Below are 25,729 nucleotides of genomic sequence, written 5' to 3' on the forward strand. Positions count from 1 at the left end.
TAAGCTGTACTCATTTACACAAGTCTATAAACTGCACTCATTTACACAGGTCTATAAACTGCACTCATTTATACAAGTCTATAAACTGCACTCATTTACACAGGTCTATAAACTGCACTCATTTATACAAGTCTATAAGCTGTACTCATTTACACATGTCTATAAACTGCACTTATTTATACAAGTCTATAAGCTGTACTCATTTACACAAGTCTATAAACTGCACTCATTTACACAGGTCTATAAACTGCACTCATTTATACAAGTCTATAAGCTCTACTCATTTACACAAGTCTATAAACTGCACTCATTTACACAGGTCTATAAACTGCACTCATTTATACAAGTCTATAAACTGCACTCATTTACACAGGTCTATAAACTGCACTCATTTATACAAGTCTATAAGCTGTACTGATTTACACATGTCTATAAACTGCACTTATTTATACAAGTCTATAAGCTGTACTCATTTACACAAGTCTATAAACTGCACTCATTTACACAAGTCTATAAACTGCACTTATTTATACAAGTCTATAAGCTGCACTCATTTACACAAGTCTATAAACTGCACTTATTTATACAAGTCTATAAACTGCACTCATTTACACAAGTCTATAAACTGCACTCATTTACACAAGTCTATAAACTGCACTCATTTACACAGGTCTATAAACTGCACTCATTTATACAAGTCTATAAACTGCACTCATTTACACAAGTCTATAAACTGCACTCATTTACACAAGTCTATAAACTGCACTCATTTACACGTCTATAAACTGCACTTATTTATACAAGTCTATAAGCTGTACTCATTTACACAAGTCTATAAAATGCACTCATTTATACAAGTCTATAAGCTGTACTCATTTACACATGTCTATAAACTGCACTCATTTATACAAGTCTATAAACTGCACACATTTATACAAGTCTATAAACTGCACTCATTTATACAAGTCTATAAGCTGTACTCATTTACACATGTCTATAAACTGCACTTATTTATACAAGTCTATAAGCTGTACTCATTTACACAAGTCTATAAACTGCACTCATTTACACAGGTCTATAGACTGCACTCATTTATACAAGTCTATAAGCTGTACTCATTTACACATGTCTATAAACTGCACTTATTTATACAAGTCTATAAGCTGTACTCATTTACACAAGTCTATAAACTGCACTCATTTACACAGGTCTATAAACTGCACTCATTTATACAAGTCTATAAGCTGTACTCATTTACACAAGTCTATAAACTGCACTCATTTACACAGGTCTATAAACTGCACTCATGTATACAAGTCTATAAACTGCACTCATTTACACTGGTCTATAAACTGCACTCATTTATACAAGTCTATAAGCTGTACTCATTTACACAAGTCTATAAACTACACTCATTTACACAAGTCTATAAACTGCACTCATTTATACAAGTCTATAAACTGCACTCATTTACACATGTCTATAAACTGCACTTATTTATACAGGTCTATAAACTGCACTCATTTATACAAGTCTATAAGCTGTACTCATTTACACATGTCTATAAACTGCACTTATTTATACAAGTCTATAAGCTGTACTCATTTACACAAGTCTATAAACTGCACTCATTTACACAAGTCTATAAACTGCACTTATTTATACAAGTCTATAAGCTGCACTCATTTACACAAGTCTATAAACTGCACTTATTTATACAAGTCTATAAGCTGTACTCATTTACACAAGTCTATAAACTGCACTCATTTACACAAGTCTATAAACTGCACTCATTTACACATGTCTATAAACTGCACTCATTTATACAAGTCTATAAACTGCACTCATTTACTCATGTCTATAAACTGCACTCATTTATACAAGTCTATAAACTGCACTCATTTACACAAGTCTATAAACTGCACTGATTTACACAAGTCTATAAACTGCACTCTTTTACACAAGTCTATAAACTGCACTCATTTACACAAGTCTATAAACTGCACTCATTTACACAAGTCTATAAACTGCACTCTTTTACACAAGTCTATAAACTGCACTTATTTATACAAGTCTATAAACTGCACTCATTTACACATGTCTATAAACTGCACTCATTTACACAAGTCTATAAACTGCACTCATTTACACATGTCTATAAACTGCACTCATTTACACAAGTCTATACACTGCACTCATTTACACAAGTCTATACACTGCACTCATTTATACAAGTCTATAAACTGCACTCATTTACACAAGTCTATAAACTGCACTTATTTACACAAGTCTATAAACTGCACTCATTTACACATGTCTATAAACTGCACTCATTTACACAAGTCTATACACTGCACTCATTTATACAAGTCTATAAACTGCACTCATTTACACAAGTCTATAAACTGCACTTATTTACACAAGTCTATAAACTGCACTCTTTTACACAAGTCTATAAACTGCACTCATTTATACTCATTTATAAGTCTATTTGCTGTACGTTCTACTCTACAGCTGCATTTTCATACACGATTAACAAAACCTGGGCAGGTCACCAATTTAACAAAATCTACTTTGGATGAATAGAAACTTCCTTAGCCGCCCTGACCTATAACCTTGTATTGCTGCCAGTGATTGCTGGTTAATAAGCTCTATTCATTGGTTGACAATTTAAATAAAGCAGCACATCTGTTTGCAATCGCCATTTACAACATGATCCCAATTTGCTGACTAAGGGGTTGAACATTTGCAGCTCAGCAACTTTGCTTTCTCAATAAAAATGAATGTTCAGAGACACTTTTACGTACAATTAGTATCTATGAGAAAACCTCTGTTAATCATTACAGGTTTTTCTAAATTAGCTATTTCTTGCAACAGTTTAAGCAAAGCTAATTTACTGCATCTCTCGGCTTTTCACTTCTTTCTAGTATGTTCAGTTCACATTTTTATAAATAACATTGGGCAAAATTACAAGTTTTGCGGTACGGCTATACCGCTGAAAAATTGGCCTTTGCGCAAGGAATTATTAAAAATCCCGGCGGTATAGCTACACCGCAAGCGTTTTAGCCTGTACCGCAAATCTCCATTCCACACTAAAAAAATAGCTTTTGAATGTGCAATTTCATTGCGCCTGTATTACAGGTTGTACGGTCCGGCTATAATACTAGCGTTATAGCTTATACCGCCACGATCCATTCCGCGATCAGAGACCAGTAGTTATGGATTTTGCAAAACAAAAATGTTTCACAAATCTCATAACAAAAATGTTACAAAGTACACAAACACCCATAAACTACCTATTAACCCCTAAACCTCCATCCCCCCGCATCACAAATACTTTACTAAACGTATTAACCCCTAACCTGCCGCCCACCCACATCGCAAATACTATAAGAAAACTTATTAACGCATAAACCGCCGACCCCCACATTGCCAACACTAAACAAACCTATTAACCCCTAAACCGCCGACCCCCACATCGCAACTACTATAAAAAACCTATTAACCCCTAAAGCGCTGCTCCATCATATCGCAAATACTATACTAAACCTATTAACCCCTGAACCGCCTGCCCCCCACATCGCAAATACTATAATAAACCTATTAACCCCTAAACTGCAAAGGCCCCCACATCGCGACACACTAAATTAAACTATTAACCCCTAAACTTAACACCCCTAACTTTAAATTAAAGTTACAATATAACTACCTTAAATAAATAAAAACCTGTGAAATAAAAAACTAAGCTTAAACTATAAATTAAACTTACATTACTATTTTAAAAAACTAAAATAAAATAAAAATAAAAAACCTAAGTTACAAAATTAAAAAATCCTAACACTATGAAAAAAATCTAACATTACAAAAAAAAAAAATTAATGAAAAATAAAAATAATCTAACATTACAAAAAATATTAAACGAAATTATCCAAAATAATAGAAATTAAACCTAATCTAATACCCCTATAAAAACAAAAAAGCCACCCCAAAATAAACCCACCTAATCTAACAATAAACTACCAATAGCCCTTAAAAGGGCCTTTTGTAGGGCATTGCCCTAATTTAAACAGCTCTTTTGCATAAAAAAAAAATATAAAGTACCCACTAACAGAAAAACACCCCAGCTAGTCTAAAAAAAAAACCTAAGCTACCCATTGCCCTAAAGGGGCATTTGTATGGGCATTGCCATTGCTATTCAAATCAGCCAATAGAATTTTAGTAGCTCTCATCCTATTGGCTGATTTGAACAGCCAATAGGATTTGAGTAGCTCTCATCCTATTGGCTGATTTGAATTTGAAGAATCAAATCAGCCAATAGGAATTCAAGGGATCATCTTTAATCGCGTACCTTGAATTCACTATCCAGTGTACGGTAGCGATCGTACGAAGAGGATACTGTAGCGATCGTACGAAGAGGATCCTCGACGCTCCATGGCTCCGCGGTCACCGGTCTTCAGTTCCAGAGTCACCGGTCTTCAGTTCCAGGTTCGCCGGTCTACAGCTCCGCGGTCATTGGTCTTCAGCTCTGCTCCACGCCAGATTGTTCTTGGAAGAAGAAAGAAGAGGTCGCCGCTTGGAAGAAGACTTCACTGCATGGGACAGGACCTTCTCCGCCGGACTTCAGGAATGGTGAGTACCAACCTGGGGGTTAGACTTAGGATTTTTTTTTAATTTTTGGGGGGTTTATTTAGATTAGGGTGGGCATTTTGTAAAAGAGTTAAATGCCCTATTAAGTGCAATCGCACAACAAATGCCCATTTCAGGGAAATGGGTAGTTTAGGTTTTTTAGTGTTAGGTTTTTTATTTTGGGGGATTTGGTGGGTGGGGGGTTTTACTGTTGGGGGGGACTTAGAATTTTTGGTAACAGCAAAAGAGCTGTTTAACTTAGGGCAATGCCCTACAAAAAGTCATTTTAAGGGCTATTGGTAGTTCAGCATTAGATTAGGGGGTGTTTTTATTTTGGGGGGCTTTTTTATTTTCATAGGGATTAGGTTTTATTTTTATTTTTGGGGGGTTTTAGATTTTTTTTTTTTTTTTATTTTTTTTTCATTTTAGATTAGGGATGGGCAGCAAAAGAGCTGAATACCATTCGAAGGGCAATCCCCAAACAAATGCCTTTTTTAGGCCAATGGATAGTTTAGGTTTTTTCGTGTTAGGTTTATTTATTTTTGGTGGGTTTGTGGGTTTTACAGTTAGGGGGACTTAGAATTTTTTGTAACTGCAAAAGAGCTGTTTAACTTAGGGCAATGGCCTGCAAAAAGCCCCTTTAAGGGCTATTGGTAGTTTAGAATATTTTTTTTTCTGTAGTTCATTTTTTTTTTAATTAACAACACATAGACTGCCCTCTGGGTAGGCATACCAACTAGTAAATACATAAATACATATGTACACACATATAGATATATATATTTAGATAAGTGTATATATGTACAGTATCTCTATGTTAAATCCCTTTACAGACCTTTTTTTCCTAACAGCTGGGACCTCATATCTTTGACTGTTTGACTAAGTTTAAGTCTTTGAGTGCTGGGAATATGTATTTGATCAATTCTGCAAATATAATATAAAAGGAAATTATATGATATTTAAGCTAATACCCTGTCAGAAGATTTGGGGAAAACACTGTTAATGTACTATAGATAATATAGGAAGGACAGGGGTTAAATTCCCAGTTTTGGTTTTAACCAATAGGCAACAGCCTCTAAATTTAAAAGGGGCAGAGATAGGCCAACTGACCACACTAAGATTACGGCTTGCGAGCCGAAACGCGTCAGTGGGTCACTGGGAATCACCCAGGTCCTTCTACCATTGCTGTGTAACCACTTTTATCAAGTTTTTAAAGTTATGTAATAAAAGAATATTTTAAATGCAAGCTGAGGAGGTGCCTCTATCTTTTGAAGTTTGAATACAGTCTGTGGAATCGGGAGAGCACTCACGGAGACATTTACACTCACATCCCACTGCCGGTCACATGACTGAAGAACGGTCGTTGACGTAATTGACCGCACACGCATCCAGACGGAAAAGGAAAGCAGACACAGAACGCTGAAGAGAAGAGAAATGAGACCCGGACACCAGCAGAAACTGTGAGTTGATATCCCAAAGTGAAGGGAGATGTGTGTGTGAGTACGGAAGAATCCGGTGGGGCCTAAGAGAGTCTGTGTCACGGAAGAAGAGGCAGTGGGTAAATTGTGTATTATACTGAGAAGGGTTCATGCAGAAGGGACAGCCACAGGTGCTAAGCAAGTGTTTTGTACTCATATCTTTGAGCCCCTATAATTTTTTAATGCAATATTTTTTTTAAATAATTTTTAATAGATAGTGTTATCATTAGTGTAACTGCACAGTACAATGTATTTTTAATGTGTTTTGTGCAGCTTTTTAGTCGAGAGTAAGCGTTACCCAGTGCTCTAAGTCATGCTAACCAAATAAGTGTTAAATTTAATTGCACTCAAGTGATCGCGTTTACTTTCAACCTGTAATATTTCTTCCGGCGCGTGCAAAGAGCCGCAATATATCCCTTATTACTTGTGCACAACAGTTAGGGCACCGCTTTTAATCAAGCTTTAAGTAAAAAAGATGGCAGTACAGTGTCCCTTTAAGAAGAGTATGGGTGGGTAGTGGCTTTAATATGAATGGATTAGGAAACAAGACTGTAATGTTTATGTGCTTGCAATAAGTGCATTTGTAGGTGTCTGACAATAATGTAGTTGATTTGCTAAACAATCACATGCATAATGTGTTAGTGTAATTAGCAGCTTGGACAGCAGGTGGTGCTGTAGTACAGTTTCTGTCTTCTCTCGGGAAACTCCTTGACAGTTCAATATAAAATGAACTAGAAAAATATTATGGGCCAGATGTGGCTAAATCATTTTTTCACTCAGGCACTAACTGGGCTCGAAGTAAAATATTTCCGCGGGCGGTTTTGTGTGCATATTACAAGCTGAAAGTAAAAAGTGAAAGACTTATGCGCACTAACACCAGGACTTCGGATATCACTACTGAGCTAATTTCTTCTCCCTATAGACTTCTATAGGGCGTGCTTTTAAAAGAACCTAACACTTATCCCTCACGCGCTAACCCGACACCGCATTAGACCAACATTTTATATCTGTTTTTTTAAAACATATCTATCTATCTATCTATCTATCTATCTATCTATCTATCTATCTCTCTCTCTCTCTCTCTCTATATATATATATATATATATATTATACATACACCTATATATCTATATGGATATATACATAAATATATCTGTATATATTTAAAAATAAAATTTACTTCTATGTGAAGAACATTGTAAAGTATGTGTATATGTGTGTTTATATGTATGTATTTATGCACATACATATTTACACATGTAAACATATAAATACACATTTATACACAGTTACACATATTTAGAACTACACATATATAGGGCCAGATTACAAGTGGAGCGCTAAATATCGCTTAATGAAAGCAATATTTGCGCTCCACTGTGTAATACCAGCATACGCTAATGTGTGCTGGTATTACAAGTTCACAGCAATGCGAATGCCACCTGGCGATCGCATTGTTGGGAAGCATTGCACTTGTGAGAGTGCGCTTCCATAGGATCAGAACTTTAGCGCCAGCAAAGGGGGTAAGTCGCGCAGCGATGGCCGCAAATATAAATATTTGTATATGCTGATATACATATATATTTTCTGGGAACACACAGTTCCCATAGACCGCAATGTAAAGGCACTTTTCAGTGCCTTTTTTTTTTCTAACACCCCACTCCTGCCAACTTTACCCACAAAATACTGCCTAGTGCAGTAATTTGTTTAAAAAATAAAGATGCCGCCATCTTCATTTTTTAATAAACTACACTAGATTTATAAAATGAATCAGAGATCTGATGTCTGGTTAATTTTATAAGTGCTAATTGCTACTACAAGCTCGCGGTAGCAATAACCAGCCACTTGTAATGGCTGATTAATTATCCAGCTCCCGCAATGTAATGGCTGATTAAATATTAATGGCTGATTGATTATTGCAGTGTGATAATTTAGCGCTCCACTTTTAATCTAGCCCATAGTACATAATAGCCCTTTCAAGTCAAATACCCTGCCATATACCTTTTAACCCTTATAAAACATTTTTATCAATATTTATATGATTTGTTTATCAGAAAGTGTACATAAGAGTCTATTAGTTTAATATTTTTTTAACCCTTACACTTTACGGTAGGTCTACTGTTGCGCTAATACTTCGAGTACAGTTTCTTTTGGCGCTCGAGCGCTTATCGCGTCCTGCACTTACATTAGTGCGCCACGTGTAACCTAGACCCTATTTATTTTGCTCCATTTTTTTGTAATCTAACTCAGAAAATTGTGTATTTTTCAATTCTCAGAGCTGGAAATGCATCCTGCAGATTTCTCTATATATCTTTCTACATGTCTTTCCCATATTGTCTTCAACAGATAAGAACTTAAAACAATGCAGTTTATACTAACATAATGACTGTGGCTAGCGATGTCAGCTAAAGACTCAAGCCTGGATTGGCTCCTTTATATAACACAAGTGATAGGTGGAGTTTTGCTAATGAAATCCAATTGTAGCAAACCAGATGTTAATTCTTAATATGTTAAGACCTTGCTGATATACTATATAGCAGAAATAACTTGTTATTGCAAAGTGATACTGTGATTTTCTCTATTGTTCTGCTTTTAGTAATATCTATGTGCACTAGGGATGTGCATTTGGACGTTTGGTTATAAAACAGATGCTGAATATTGTCACTGCCAGTGACATTCGGCTATTTTCAGAGCCTGATTTCTTCTTGTGAAGGCGCAACACACTAAGATATGGATTCACAAAAAGAAATCGGGCTCTGAATAGATGGGGGTGACTATATTCAGCATCGGTTCTATAAAGAAACGTCAGAATGCACATCCCTAATCGGCACCAATCACCTAATCAGTTCTGACACGGTGCCCTCTGACCTTTGTGTTTATTGGTAATCAGTCAGGATTACTTGATAAATGTCATTGAAAAGAAGGGAGAACTAACTAGGCCTAGACCAATGGTGAGGAATAGGACTATGAGGGATCCATTTCCTGCCAGAAGTGACTAAAACATAGAGGGGAGGGGACTTGGTGTTATAGATGGGTTTCTGTTTTTAAGTTGGTACTCTTAGGTTTAGGGTTCCATAGGTCCCAGGGTGGTTGCACTTGGGTAAGGCCATTAGAGGGGATCCTTGGTGTTGGGGGTCAGGTTATTTTATGATTAATAGGAATGCAGTTATTAATGGTGCAGCAGGGGTTAATGTCTTGGGATGGGCATTGTAAGGTTCTGGGGGTTTGAGAGGTAAGGAAATAGGAAAAGGTGCTGGGGGTCTAAGGGCCAGTAGGATGGTGACAGCACTCAATTAAATATCACAGCAGTGTTATAGTGTTGCAAACAGGCGTTTAGCTATTCAATAACAAGAATTAGAAGCCACTTTTCACGTCTAACTTAAATGGGGACAGTAGCGACACTTAAATAGAATGATGCAGGGCAGTGATGTGGTGGGGGTGGGGCTTAAGTCATTTTAAATTTGCATAAATCTCTCCTCCTAAAACAGACCATAGATCCCTCCTACTTTGGACAGGATCAGATGCTGAATTGTCCCAGCTCAGAAGCTAACAAAAGGCTTCACAGCCCACAGTCTGCTCCGTGACAGTTTTATCTCACTTTATCTAATTCACCTCTTTTTCTTGGTTTCCTTTCTTCAAACTTTCCTCTTTCCATTTCCCTTTTAGGGGTGTGAATGTGCCCAGCAAAGCACTATTTGCCAAAATGTCCCTTCACACGATAGATGTTTTAAAATCAAGGAACAGGAAACGCCTTGAGATTTGTATAAAAAAGGTTTAGTTATGTGTAATGTAAAACTTTGTAATATACAGGGAGTGCAGAATTATTAGGCAAGTTGTATTTTTGAGGATTAATTTTATTATTGAACAACAACCATGTTCTCAATGAACCCAAAAAACTCATTAATATCAAAGCTGAATATTTTTGGAAGTAGTTTTTAGTTTGTTTTTAGTTTTAGCTATTTTAAGGGGATATCTGTGTGTGCAGGTGACTATTACTGTGCATAATTATTAGGCAACTTAACAAAAAACAAATATATACCCATTTCAATTATTTATTTTTACCAGTGAAACCAATATAACATCTCAACATTCACAAATATACATTTCTGACATTCAAAAACAAAACAAAAACAAATCAGTGACCAATATAGCCACCTTTCTTTGCAAGGACACTCAAAAGCCTGCCATCCATGGATTCTGTCAGTGTTATGATCTGTTCACCATCAACATTGCGTGCAGCAGCAACCACAGCCTCCCAGACACTGTTCAGAGAGGTGTACTGTTTTCCCTCCTTGTAAATCTCACATTTGATGATGGACCACAGGTTCTCAATGCGGTTCAGATCAGGTGAACAAGGAGGCCATGTCATTAGATTTTCTTATTTTATACCCTTTCTTGCCAGCCACGCTGTGGAGTACTTGGACGCGTGTGATGGAGTATTGTCCTGCATGAAAATCATGTTTTTCTTGAAGGATGCAGACTTCTTCCTGTACCACTGCTTGAAGAAGGTGTCTTCCGGAAACTGGCAGTAGGACTGGGAGTTGAGCTTGACTCCATCCTCAACCCGAAAAGGCCCCACAAGCTCATCTTTGATGATACCAGCCCAAACCAGTACTCCACCTCCACCTTGCTGGCGTCTGAGTCGGACTGGAGCTCTCTGCCCTTTACCAATCCAGCCACGGGCCCATCCATCTGGCCCATCAAGACTCACTCTCATTTCATCAGTCCATAAAACCTTAGAAAAATCAGTCTTGAGATATTTCTTGGCCTAGTCTTGACGTTTCAGCTTGTGTGTCTTGTTCACTGGTGGTCGTCTTTCAGCCTTTCTTACCTTGGCCATGTCTCTGAGTATTGCACACCTTGTGCTTTTGGGCACTCCAGTGATGTTGCAACTCTGAAATATGGCCAAACTGGTGGCAAGTGGCATCTTGGCAGCTGCACGCTTGACTTTTCTCAGTTCATGGGCAGTTATTTTGTGCCTTGGTTTTTCCACACGCTTCTTGCGACCCTGTTGACTATTTTGAATGAAACGCTTGATTGTTCGATGATCACGCTTCAGAAGCTTTGCAACTTTAAGAGTGCTGCATCCCTCTGCAAGATATCTCACTATTTTTGACTTTTCTGAGCCTGTCAAGTCCTTCTTTTGACCCATTTTGCCAAAGGAAAGGAAGTTGCCTAATAATTATGCACACCTGATATAGGGTGTTGATGTCATTAGACCACACCCCTTCTCATTACAGAGATGCACATCACCTAATATGCTTAATTGGTAGTAGGCTTTCGAGCCTATACAGCTTGGAGTAAGACAACATGCATAAAGAGGATGATGTGGTCAAAATACTAATTTGCCTAATAATTCTGCACTCCCTGTACTGTCATTGATCCTTGAGAAAGATTATCCAGGTGAAACGTACGTCGGATCTTCTGCACATCACATGACCTACCACTGTGCAGAAAGAGACTGTGTGGATAGGAGTTTGTGTTAGATAAACAGACTCCCATAGACTCTGCAGTTTGTGTCACAGCCCCTGAATGACTCATTGCTTTTCTTAGACAACTTATCAATATTAAAAGCAGAGTTCTAGCTTCACCAGAGTTTTACTGACTGGGCTATTATGTTACAGCTAAGCTAGCTCTATAGTATGCGACTAATTCCTGACCGTTCTGCCTCTTAATCTCACATCAGACCATGTGTATCATTATGGAGGACACTGCTTTGTTTACCCTTTTGGATTCCACCCATTTCTTGGAAGTTCCTACTATTTGAGACTGATCACATTTTTGTTTATATAAATACACGCTCATTATTTATTGCGCCTTATTTTAATGTAATCTCTACAGTGTGTGCATTTACTAATGATCAGAACTTGAAATAGACCCTGTTGACTTTTCAAGGCTAACCCTGCTACATACCCCCCTTATTGGCTTTAACTAATGACAACTCCCCAACACCTCACTTTATACTAACATAATGACCGTGGTTAGCTATGTTGTCTGCAGACTAAATCCCAGATTGGCTCCTCTAAATAAGGCAAATGGTGGGTGGAGTTTGGCTATTTAAAAATGTTTAAAGTTGGCCGATGTTATTCTAAAGCAACACAACAGAAAGATCTGGCAATTAGAGTTTGTTTACTGTCCCTTTAAGACCGTCATTGTTTAGCTCAATTGAAAATTCTGGTGAAGTCCATGTTCCTGGACTGTTAGAGATGTAAATGAGCTTCTGCTCTGATTTAAGCAGTCACTTTGTATCATGTTGCAGGACTTAGTGCATCTCACCATACCTAAGTATGCTGGAGATACTTTAGCCTTTCTAAGTGAAGTGCAACAAATACAATGTTCAGAGGTATTGTACAGCTAAATCAATACTGTATATTGCAATGTTATTTTATTTTCCTTAATTAAACATTCTGGGGGCTTTACCTGAGTTTAATGCCCCAAGAGACAACCCCTAGTGGCACCTCAGTAACACTGCTACCTGCAAGTTAGGATAATTATCTCACCGTAGCTGATCTCACTGGCCCACGGCTGTTCTTACTCCCACGGCCGGGACTCGTACTCCTGACACTTCTGCTTCCAGCACCCCTGAGGCCTGCAGAATAACACGATGATGATATTATTCCATTGGTTGACTTTTATTTCACCATAGCCTTAGAAAAGCAACATCAAATTCCTGAAAATCTTTTTATTTTTATTTAATAACAAACACGTCAGGAACATGTTATGACCGATATGTGCAGCAACATTACAGGCGCTATGTATATATGTATCGCTATCTGTACAGGACTATATAAAGTACATTTGCTCTAAACAGCGCACTGCCCTGAGGATCTTAACATTTATTTTTCATTATAAATAAAATGATCTTTCCCCTTAATAAAAATAATTATAATAATAGCAATAAAAGCTATTGAGGCATAAAACCTAAAAAAATGCATGCTTCAGATAGAACATACAATTTTAAACAACTTTCCAATTTACTTCTGTTATCAAATTTACTTTTTTTTCTCTTGATATCCTTTGTTGAAAAGCAGATAGGAAGGCATAGGAGCGTGCATGTGACGAGCAATATATCTCAAATCAGTTTTATAAAACTATGTTATACATTTGCAAGAGCACTAGGTGGCAGCAGTTTTATAATAATGTTATACATTAGCAAGAGCACTAGATGGCAGCAGCTTTATAATAATGTTATACATTAGCAGGCGCACTAGATGGCAGCAGTTTTATAACAATGTTATACATTAGCAAGAGCACTAGATGGCAGCAGTTTTATAATAATGTTATACATTAGCAAGAGCACTAGATGGCAGCAGCTTTATAATAATGTTATACATTAGCAAGAGCACTAGATGGCAGCAGCTTTATAATAATGTTATACATTAGCAAGAGCACTAGATGCAGCAGCTTTATAATAATGTTATACATTAGCAAGAGCACTAGATGACAGCAGCTTTATAATAATGTTATACATTAGCAAGAGCACTAGATGGCAGCAGTTTTATAATAATGTTATACATTAGCAAGAGCACTAGATGGCAGCAGTTTTAGAACAATGTTATACATTAGCAAGAGCACTAGATGGCAGCAGCTTTATAATAATGTTATACATTAGCAAGAGCACTAGATAGCAGCAGCTTTATAATAATGTTATACATTAGCAAGAGCACTAGGTGGCAGCAGTTTTATAATAATGTAATACATTAGCAAGAGCACTAGATGGCAGCAGTTTTATAATAATGTTATACATTAGCAAGAGCACTAGATGGCAGCAGCTTTATAATAATGTTATACATTAGCAAGAGCACTAGATGGCAACAGTTTTATAATAATGTTATACATTAGCAAGAGCACTAGATGGCAGCAGTTTTATAATAATGTTATACATTAGCAAGAACACTAGATGGCAACAGTTTTATAATAATGTTATACATTAGCAAGAGCACTAGATGGCAGCAGTTTTATAATAATGTTTTACATTAGCAAGAGCACTAGATGGCAGCAGCTTTATAACAATGTTATACATTAGCAAGAGCACTAGATGGCAGCAGTTTTATAATAATGTTATACATTAGCAAGAGCACTAGCTGGCAGCAGTTTTATAATAATGTTATACATTAGCAAGAGCACTAGATGGCAGCAGTTTTATAATAATGTTATACATTAGCAAGAGCACTAGATGGCAGCAGTTTTATAACAATGTTATACATTAGCAAGAGCACTAGATGGCAGCAGTTTTATAACAATGTTATACATTAGCAAGAGCACTAGATGGCAGCAGCTTTATAACAATGTTATACATTAGCAAGAGCATTAGATGGCAGCAGTTTTATAACAATGTTATACATTAGCAAGAGCACTAGATGGCAGCAGTTTTATAACAATGTTATACATTAGCAAGAGCACTAGATGGCAGCAGTTTTATAACAATGTTATAGATGGCAAAAGGCCAATCACTACTAAAATGGTCCTTTGATTTTCAGAGGTCGGAAGTTCAACAATAAAGTCCATGCTGACATGTTGCCAAGGCTTCTCTGGAGTTTTAATTGGCATAAGAAGTCCATAAGGTCGTTGTTGCTCGGGCTTTGAGGTAGTACATATTGAACAAGTTGCTATGTATTCTGAAATGGATTTTCTCATTGACGGCCACCAAAATTGTCTTGAGACATTCTCCAGTGTTTTATTGACACCCAAATGTCCTGAAATAGGCGAATCATGAAAGGTTTGAAGTATGCGAGGAAGTAAATCATATGGTAGATAAATTTGTTCCTAATGATAATAAAGTACATCTGAATTCAATGTTAATTCCAAGTGAGGGATCTCTTTGTCATTTACCAATGAGAGACATATTTCTTCTTTAAGTCCTTGATTTGTAGTCACACAGATAAAACGTTCAGTTGGAAAGAAATTTGAGGGGGTGGTAGAAGTAAGTGGCTTAGGTTCCTTTCGTGATAAGGCATCTGCCTTTCCATTCTTGTTAGCCGGTCTGTAGATAAAATGAAAATTAAAACAAGAGAAGTACAGACTCCAACGAACCTGTCTGGCTGATAGGGTCTTATTCCTTTGTAGGAATTCAAGATTTTTATGGTCAGTATATATTATTATTGGGATAAGTGTTCCTTCTAAAATGTGTCTCCAATGTTCTAATGATTTCCTAATTGCTAAAAGTTCCTTTTTCCCAATGGGGTAATTCATTTCAGCAGGACTCAAGACTTAAGAGAAATAAGAGACTGGGTGTATTGGAGATTCGTTAGATTCTCTTTGAGAGAGTATAGCTCCTATTGCAAAATCTGAAGAGTCAACTCTGAGTATGTACTGTAGTTTTGGGTCTGGGAAATGCAATATGGGAGCAGTAGTGAACCTTTGTTTGAGGTGCTCAAATGCTTCAGATGCAGTAGAAGAGCACTGGAATGGAGCAGTAGAACTGCCAGACGAGTAAGGGGTTTAGCAATCTTGGAGTAGTTTTTTTTCTAAATTTTCTGTAGTAGTTTGCGAATCCAAGAAAGCGTTGGAGTTCTTTCCTAGTTGTTGGTTCGTTCCAATCTTTTACTGTTTGTACCTTGTTTTCCTCCATCTTTATTCCAGTGGGTCCGATATGATAACCAAGAAAAGTTATTTCTTTGCTATGAAAAAGACATTTTTCCGGCTTGGCGCATAGTTGGTGTACTCTAAGTCTTGATAAGACTTTCCTGACATTTTTTACATGTTGTTACATGGTGTTTGAATAAATGAGGATGTCATCAAGGTAGATAACTATATATATATATATATGTCAAGGAGATCTCTGAAAGCATCATTAATGAAATGCTGGAAAGTGGCTGGGGCGTTGCATAGGCCAAACGGCATGACTGTGTACTCGAAAAGTCCATATCTGGTCCTGAAGGCGGTCAACCATTCATCTCCCTCTCTGATATGAATTAAATTATAAGCCCCACGTAAGTCGAGTTTCATGTAAATTGCTTGATGTAAACGTTCTATAAGCTCAGGTATCAAGGGAAGAGGGTACCTGTTCTTAATGGTCCTTTTATTCAGTTCACGGTAATCGATGATTGATCTTAAGGTGGAATCTTTGTTTCTTACAAAAAACATTCCCGCTCCTGCAGGTGATGTGGATGGCCTAATAATGCCTTTTTGTAAATTATCGTCAAGATATTGTTTCAGGTGTTCTGAGCGGGTATAGATGTCCGAAGGGAATAGAGGCACCAAGTTGGAGTTCAATTGGACAGTCATACTTGCGATGTGGCGGTAAATTCTCAGCCTTCTTTTTACTGAACACATCCATAAAATCTATGTATTTGGTAGGAAGGTTTAATTCTGTGTCAGCAATTTGTATCAGAAGATTCTGTGGGTAACAAGTTTATTGACAATATGGTGAATCTAGAGTGATGTTTAAATTTATCCAATCAATTTTTGGTTGATGGAGTTGTAACCAGTTTAACCCTAATACGACTGGGAAAAGAGGTGAAGGTAACACATCAAACACAAGATACTCTGAATGACCATAAGGAGTAGTTATTAACAGTGGAATGGTGTTATGCGTAATAGGACCTGTAGTAATTGTAGTACCATCAATAACACAAATCAATACAGGTTTTTGTTTAACCACAAGTGGAATTTTATTATTTACAACCAAAGTATGATCTATAGAGTTTACAGAAGCACCGGAATCAAGAATGGCATCAGTTTTCATTCTGTCTTGCCCCACTGTAAAAATAAAGAGAGTTGACAGTATTTAGGTTTCAGTTCATTAGATACTGCTGAGTGTATGCTCAAAAACTTACTTCTCTTAGGCCTAGATTTAGAGTTTTGTCGGTAACGACCCGCGTAGCTAACGCTGGCTTTTTTCTGGCCGCACCTTTTAAATAACTCTGGTATTGAGAGTTCACAGAATGGCTGCGTTAGGCTCCAAAAAGGGAGCGTACAGGCATATTTAACGCCACTGCAACTCTCGATACCAGAGTTGCTTATGGACGCGGCCAGCCTCAAAAACATGCTCGTGCACGATTCCCCCATAGAAAACAATGGGGCTGTTTGAGCTGAATAAAACCTAACACCTGCAAAAAAGCCGCGTTCAGCTCCTAACGCAGCCCCATTGTTTGCTATGGGGAAACACTTCCTACGTCTGCACCTAACACTCTAACATGTACCCCGAGTCTAAACACCCCTAACCTTACACTTATTAACCCCTAATCTGCCGCCCCCGCTATCGCTGACCCCTGCATATTATTATTAACCCCTAATCTGCTGCTCCGTAAACCGCCGCTACTTACATTATCCCTATGTACCCCTAATCTGCTGCCCTAACATCGCCGACCCCTATATTATATTTATTAACCCCTAATCTGCCCCCCACAACGTCGCCTCCACCTGCCTACACTTATTAACCCCTAATCTGCCGACCGCACCGCACCGCTATTATAATAAAGTTATTAACCCCTAATCCTCCTCACTAACCCTATAATAAATAGTATTAACCCCTAATCTGCCCTCCCTAACATCGCCAACACCTAACTTCAAACATTAACCCCTAATCTGCCGACTGGAGCTCACCGCTATTCTAATAAATGTATTAACCCCTAAAGCTAAGTCTAACCCTAACACTAACACCCCCCTAAGTTAAATATAATTTAAATCTAACGAAATTAATTAACTCTTATTAAATAAATTATTCCTATTTAAAGCTAAATACTTACCTGTAAAATAAATCCTAATATAGCTACAATATAAATTATAATTATATTATAGCTATTTTAGGATTTATATTTATTTTACAGGTAACTTTGTATTTATTTTAACCAGGTACAATAGCTATTAAATAGTTAAGAACTATTTAATAGCTAAAATAGTTAAAATAATTACAAAATTACCTGTAAAATAAATCCTAACCTAAGTTACAATTAAACCAAACACTAGACTATCAATAAATTAATTAAATACAATACCTACAATTATCTACAATTAAACCTAACACTACACTATCAATAAATTAATTAAATACAATATCTACAAATAACTACAATGAAATAAACTAACTAAAGTACAAAAAATAAAAAAGAACTAAGTTACAAAAAATAAAAAAATATTTACAAACATCAGAAAAATATTACAACAATTTTAAACTAATTACACCTACTCTAAGCCCCCTAATAAAATAACAAAGCCCCCCAAAATAAAAAAATGCCCTACCCTATTCTAAATTACTAAAGTTCAAAGCTCTTTTACCTTACCAGCCCTGAACAGGGCCCTTTGCGGGGCATGCCCCAAAGAATTCAGCTCTTTTGCCTGTAAAAAAAACACATACAATACCCCCCCAACATTACAACCCACCACCCACATACCCCTAATCTAACCCAAACCCCCCTTAAATAAACCTAACACTAAGCCCCTGAAGATCTTCCTACCTTATCTTCACCATACCAGGTTCACCGATCGATCCAGAAGAGCTCCTCCGATGTCTTGATCCAAGCCCAAGCGGGGGGCTGAAGAGGTCCATGATCCGGCTGAAGTCTTCATCCAAGCGGGAGCTGAAGCGGTCCATGATCCGGCTGAAGTCTTCATCCAAGTGGGAGCTGAAGAGGTCCATGATCCGGCTGAAGTCTTCTATCAACGGCATCTTCAATCTTCTTTCTTCCGGATCCATCTTGTAGACCTCCGACGCGGAACATCCTGCTGGCCCGACGGACTACCGACGAATGAAGGCTCCTTTAAGGGACGTCATCCAAGATGGCGTCCCTCGAATTCCGATTGGCTGATAGGATTCTATCAGCCAATCGGAATTAAGGTAGGAATATTCTGATTGGCTGATGGAATCAGCCAATCAGAATCAAGTTCAATCCGATTGGCTAATCCGATCAGCCAATCAGATTGAGCTCGCATTCTATTGGCTGTTCCGATCAGCCAATAGAATGCGAGCTCAATCTGATTGGCTGATCGGATCGGCCAATCGGATTGAACTTGATTCTGATTGGCTGATTCCATCAGCCAATCAGAATATTCCTACCTTAATTCCGATTGGCTGATAGAATCCTATCAGCCAATCGGAATTCGAGGGACGCCATCTTGGATGACGTCCCTTAAAGGAACCGTCATTCTTCAGTTGGACGTCGTCGGAAGAAGATGGGTCCGCGCTGGAGGTCTTCACGATGGAGCCGGTCCTCATCGGATGAAGATAGAAGATGCTGCTTGGAAGAAGATGGTTGCCGGTCCGGATCTACTCTTCTTCCCGGATAGGATGAAGACTTTGGACCCTCTTCTGGACTTCTTCAGCCGTCAGATGATGGATGTCTAGCCCCCGCTTGGGCTTGGATGAAGATTTTGGAGCCAGGACCGATCGGTGAACCTGGTATGGTGAAGATAAGGTAGGAAGATCTTCAGGGGCTTAGTGTTAGGTTTATTTAAGGGGGGTTTGGGTTAGATTAGGGGTATGTGGGTGGTGGGTTGTAATGTTGGGGGGGGTATTGTATGTGTTTTTTTACAGGCAAAAGAGCTGAATTTCTTGGGGCATGCCCCGCAAAGGGCCCTGTTCAGGGCTGGTAAGGTAAAAGAGCTTTGAACTTTTGTAATTTAGAATAGGGTAGGGCATTTTTTTATTTTGGGTGGCTTTTTTATTTTATTAGGGGGCTTAGAGTAGGTGTAATTAGTTTAAAATTGTTGTAATATTTTTCTAATGTTTGTAAATATTTTTTTATTTTTTGTAACTTAGTTCTTTTTTATTTTTTGTACTTTAGTTAGTTTATTTAATTGTATTTATTTGTAGATATTGTATTTAATTAATTTATTGATAGTGTAGTGTTAGGTTTAATTGTAGATAATTGTAGGTATTGTATTTAATTAATTTATTGATAGTCTAGTGTTAGGTTTAATTGTAACTTAGGTTAGGATTTATTTTACAGGTAATTTTGTAATTATTTTAACTATTTTAGCTATTAAATAGTTCTTAACTATTTAATAGCTATTGTACCTGGTTAAAATAAATACAAAGTTACCTGTAAAATAAATATTAATCCTAAAATAGCTGCAATATAATTATAATTTATATTGCAGCTATATTAGGGTTTATTTTACAGGTAAGTATTTAGCTTTAAATAGGAATAATTTATATAATAAGAGTTAATTTATTTCGTTAGATTTAAATTATATTTAACTTAGGGGGTGTTAGTGTTAGAGTTAGACTTAGCTTTAGGGGTTAAAAAATTTATTAGAATAGCGGTGAGCTCCGGTCGGCAGATTAGGGGTTAATGTTTGAAGTTAGGTGTCGGCGATGTTAGGGAGGGCAGATTAGGGGTTAATACTATTTATTATAGGGTTATTGAGGCGGGAGTGAGGCGGATTAGGGGTTAATAACTTTATTATAGTAGCGGTGCGGTCCACTCGGCAGATTAGGGGTTAATAAGTGTAGGCAGGTGGAGGCGACGTTGTGGGGGGCAGATTAGGGGTTAATAAATATAATATAGGGGTCGGCGGTGTTAGGGGCAGCAGATTAGGGGTACATAGGGATAATGTAAGTAGCGGCGGTGTACGGAGCGGCAGATTAGGGGTTAATAATAATATGCAGGGGTCAGCGATAGCGGGGGCGGCAGATTAGGGGTTAATAAATATAATATAGGGGTCGGCGGTGTTAGGGGCAGCAGATTAGGGGTACATAAGGATAACGTAGGTGGCGGTCCGCAGATTAGGGGTTAAAAAATTTTAATAGAGTGGCGGCGATGTGGGGGGACCTCGGTTTAGGGGTACATAGGTAGTTTATGGGTGTTAGTGTACTGTAGAGCACAGTAGTTAAGAGCTTTATAAACCGGCGTTAGCCCAGAAAGCTCTTAACTACTGACTTTTTTCTGCGGCTGGAGTTTGGTCGTTAGATTTCTAACGCTCACTCCAGACACGACTCTAAATACCGGAGTTAGAAAGATCCCATTGAAAAAGATAGGATACGCAATTGACGTAAGGGGATCTGCGGTATGGAAAAGTCGTGGCTGGAAAGTGAGCGTTAGACCCTTTAATGACTGACTCTAAATACCAGAGGGCGTTAAAAACCAGCGTTAGGAGCCTCTAACGCTGGTTTTGACGGCTACCGCCCAAATCTAAATCTAGGCCTTAGATTTTAGCAGAAGGGGACAGTCCTTTACAGTATGACTTGGGTTAGCACAGTACATGCAGAGTTGTTGGGACCTGCGGCGATTCCTTTCCTCTGTGGATAGAGGTCCCCTGATGACACCAATCTCCATTGCTTCTGGAGTGACTTTACTACTACTGGAAGTAGGTTGATCAGATTGTGTGTAGCGTGCACCCCTGGGTAGGTAATCTGTTGAATTCTGATCACACTTACTCTCTCTGAGCCTTCTATCGATTTGGACGACCAATCTCATTAGCGCCTCGAGTGTCTTAGGGAATTCAGTGCGAGCCAGCTCATCTTTTATGGACTTTGATAGCCCCAACCTGAATTGGTTTTTCAAAGTGATGGCATTCCACTGGGAATCTGTGGATTCTCTCTTAAATTCTGTGATATAATCTTCCACATTTTTCTTTCCCTGTTTTAGACTGCGCATATTTATTTCTGCTGTATTCTGGATATTGATATTCTGATAAAGCTCATCCATATTTTTGAAATATTCATCTAAGGAGGTTAGGATGGGGTCATCTGTTTCATAAAAAAGGTCTGCCCACGCCCTGGGTTCTCCTCTTAAAAAAGGAGATGACAGTTAAAACTTTTATTTTCTCTGTGTTGTATGTCTTGGTCTTCAACTCAAATAGTAGATTACAGGCGTTTTTGAATTGTCTATAGGACTTCCTATCACCAGAAAAAGTATCAGCTAGTGACACTATAGGCTCATGAATAGGTTCAGTTAAGCTTGTCTTAATGGCGATAGAGTCCTTTATAATGGAATGTAAAGTTTGATTTTCCAATTGAATCTCCCTGAGTCCTTGACCGATCTGGTCAACCCTTTGGGATAAATTATAGACAAATTGGGGTAGCTCTGCTGGATCCATATTCCTTTTGGGCTTAGTATTATGTAATGTTATATACAAGGTTTCTTTGAATTGGACCGCAACTGCAGATGCTAAACAGTAAATTCTAGTAAAATATGTTTTGTATCACCTTTGAAATAAACTTTCTATGTGACAGAAAGGATTTTTAACATTAGGTGAATAATTGCAGTTATAACGTACATCCTGATATAATCCTGACCCAATGTTATACATTAGCAAGAGCACTAGATGGCAGCAGCTTTATAATAATGTTATACATTAGTAAGAGCACTAGATGGCAGCAGTTTTATAACAATGTTATACATTAGCAAGAGCACTAGATGGCAGCAGCTTTATAATAATGTTATACATTAGTAAGAGCACTAGATGGCAGCAGTTTTATAACAATGTTATACATTAGCAAGAGCACTAGATGGCAGCAGCTTTATAATAATGTTATACATTAGTAAGAGCACTAGATGGCAGCAGTTTTATAACAATGTTATACATTAGCAAGAGCACTAGATGGCAGCAGCTTTATAATAATGTTATACATTAGTAAGAGCACTAGACGGCAGCAGTTTTATAACAATGTTATACATTAGCAAGAGCTCTAGATGGCAGCAGCTTTATAATAATGTTATACATTAGTAAGAGCACTAGATGGCAGCAGTTTTATAACAATGTTATACATTAGCAAGAGCACTAGATGGCAGCAGTTTTATAATAATGTTATACATTAGCAAGAGCGCTAGATGGCAGCAGCTTTATAATAATGTTATACATTAGTAAGAGCACTAGATGGCAGCAGTTTTATAACAATGTTATACATTAGTAAGAGCACTAGATAGCAGCAGTTTTATAACAGTGTTATACATTAGTAAGAGCACTAGGTGGCAGCAGTGTTTCTGGTCATGAACTGCTTAAGAAATGAGCATTCTATCTACCTGAGTATCTCTGCAAGAAAGAATTGAATACTATGAGAACAAAGTAAATTTGATCATAAAAGTAAATTGGAATCTTGTATAAACTGGTATGTTCTGTCTAAATCACACAAGAAAAATGTGGGGTTTTATAAACTAAATCAGTTAAATCCTACATTAAAATTACTTCATTTGTAGCTAGTGCATGGAGGATGACAGCATATGTGCATATGCCACTGAAAAACAGTAATCGTTTTAAAGGGACAGTCTAGGCCAAAATAAACTTTCATGATTCAGATAGAGCATGCAATTTTAAACAATTTTTCAATTTACTTTTATCACCAATTTTGCTTTGTTCTCTTGGTATTCTTAGTTGAAAGCTTAACCTAGGAGGTTCATATGCTAATTTCTTAGACCTTGAAGGCCACCTCTTTTCAGAATGCATTTTAACAGTTTTTCACCACTAGAGGGTGTTAGTTCACGTGTTTCATATAGATAATACTGTGCTCGTGCACGTGAAGTTATCTGGGAGCAGGCACTGATTGGCTAAACTGCAAGTCTGTCAAAAGAACTGAAATAAAGGGGCAGTTTGCAAAGGCTTAGATACAAGATAATCACAAAGGTTAAAAGTATATTAATATAAGTGTGTTGGTTATGCAAAACTGGGGAATGGGTAATAAAGGGATTATCTATTTTTTAAAACAATAAAAAATCTGGTGTAGACTGTCCCTTTAACTAGAAGCATTTTTTTCTAATGGGAGTATATTACAAAAATGTTTCTACTTAAAATCTAAATGCGCCCGTGCACATTTTAATTTTGACATTTCTATCCCGCCAATAGCTAAATTAAGTAGATATATAAATATCCACACTCCACAGGTTCATTGTTGTAGGCTCATTGCTGCTCTCTACAATGGAAAGTAATACAGAGTTCTAATATGAATGTTGTCACTCATGTCTCAGCAGAGTTTTGTCATTATTAAGCAAACTAAGCAGTTACCTAGGGGTGTTTTGTTTAGATGTTGCCCAACTTACTGGTGAAGAACATTACATCTGTGTGCTGTAAACAAGCACTGTATGAGCCCTTTTCATGCACAGTTATATTTGTATATAAAAAACAGACCGTACTACAAATAAGTATTCAGTGATATATTTATCTGTGTTAAAAAAACATATAAAATGAGATAAAATTACCTTGTCCATGGGCTGGCAAATACACAGTCCAAAATAGTATTAGTTTCACAAAACAAACTAAAACAAAATAATTGCCCAGTCCAAAAAATCTGTAAGAATCTCTCCAAACTCCTTATTAATGTCCGGCCAGACTAAACAGGACGTGTTTCATGGACATACTTCTTTATTAGTTATATAAGTTTATATTAAAGTTTATGGTCATAGGTGAAATGCAATATACAGAACAATATGTGTAAGTCGCTTGTATCTAGGCTCCCCTGTTAGTACCCACTGACACAACAGCACAATTTCCCTGATGGGTGCTGCAGGTTGTTATGTCTCAGACTCTGTGCACAGATAGTAATGTGTTAGCCGTACATAGCCTGCAGGGTTGTGTATGTGCTACTATCTCTGTATGTGTCACCTGGTTTAGCTTCTGGCTTGCTCGTCTGTGACCTGGACTGTCGGCAGGAGCTGCTACTGTCATTTCCCATTGCCTGGCACCTCTTCAGCGAGTAGTCAGGGTGTGTGGGGGAAGCTGGGCTCTGAGTCCAGGGGCTGGCTATAGAAGAAATGATAGCAGGGGCTAACTTCTCTCTGGAAGAAAACATTGTAACCTAAAGTCATACATTGGTCAAAGAACACAGTGTTATAACAGTGGTGGAACATTGCTCTTGCTAGGATTCAGAGGTGGCTCTTTAGTTAGTGAGGCCTTAGGCAATGTTCAAATATGAGGCCTCTCAACACAAAACAAAGTGCAAAAATGAACCACATAAATCTGAATATGAGTTGCTCTAGGTTGAGCATGAGTCTGCATGTGACCAGGAGGTATGTGGTATTGGTGAGTAATCTAGGGGCAGAGTCTGCATGTGACCAGACGGGTATGTGGTTGTGATGAGCAATCCAGGGGCAGAGTCTGCATGTGAGCAATAGGTATGTGGGTGTGGTGAGTATTCCAGGGGCAGAGTCTGAATGTGAAAAGCAGGTATGTGGGTGTGGTGAGTAATCCAGGGGCAGAGTCTGAATGTGACCAGCAGGTATGTGGGTGTGGTGAGTAATCCAGGGGCAGAGTCTGAATGTGACCAGCAGGTATGTGGGTGTGGTGAGTAATTTAGGGGCAGAGTCTGCATGTGACCAGGGGGTATGTGGTTGTGGGGAGTAATCTAGGGGAAGAGTACGCATGTGACCAGGAGGTATGTGGTTGTGTTAAGTAATCCAGGGGCAGAATCTGCATGTGACCAGCAGGTATGTAGTTCTAGTGAGCAACACAGGGGCAGAGTCTGCATATGACCATGAGGTATGTGGTTGTGGTGAGTAATTCAGGGGCAGAGTCTGCATGTGACCAGGAGGTATGTGGTTTTGGTGAGCAACCCAGGGGCAGAGTCTGCATGTGACCTGGAGGTATGTGGTTGTGGTGAGTAATCCAGGGGCAGAGTCTGCATGTGACCAGGAGGTAGGTAGTTTTGGTGAGCAACCCAGGGGCAGAGTATGCATGTGACCAGGAGGCTTATGGTTGTGGTGAGTAATCTAGGGGCAGGTCTGCATGTGACCAGGAGGTATGTGGTTGTG

General features: G+C 38.0%; 1 protein-coding gene across 1 annotated transcript in view; it reads right to left on the bottom strand.

The window, feature by feature from the left end:
* Positions 1 to 25,729, bottom strand: part of LMNTD1 (lamin tail domain containing 1) — a 392,761-nt gene that overhangs the window by 58,444 nt on the left and 308,588 nt on the right. The window contains exons 14-15 of the mRNA XM_053719705.1: positions 24,585 to 24,757; positions 12,605 to 12,693 (exon numbers count right to left, since the gene is read on the bottom strand). Coding sequence (XP_053575680.1) covers positions 12,605 to 12,693; positions 24,585 to 24,757 — 262 coding nt within the window. The remainder of the gene's footprint in view (positions 1 to 12,604; positions 12,694 to 24,584; positions 24,758 to 25,729) is intronic.

The sequence above is a fragment of the Bombina bombina genome, chromosome 6 (assembly GCF_027579735.1).
Source record: "Bombina bombina isolate aBomBom1 chromosome 6, aBomBom1.pri, whole genome shotgun sequence".
Classification (NCBI taxonomy): Eukaryota; Metazoa; Chordata; class Amphibia; order Anura; family Bombinatoridae; genus Bombina; species Bombina bombina.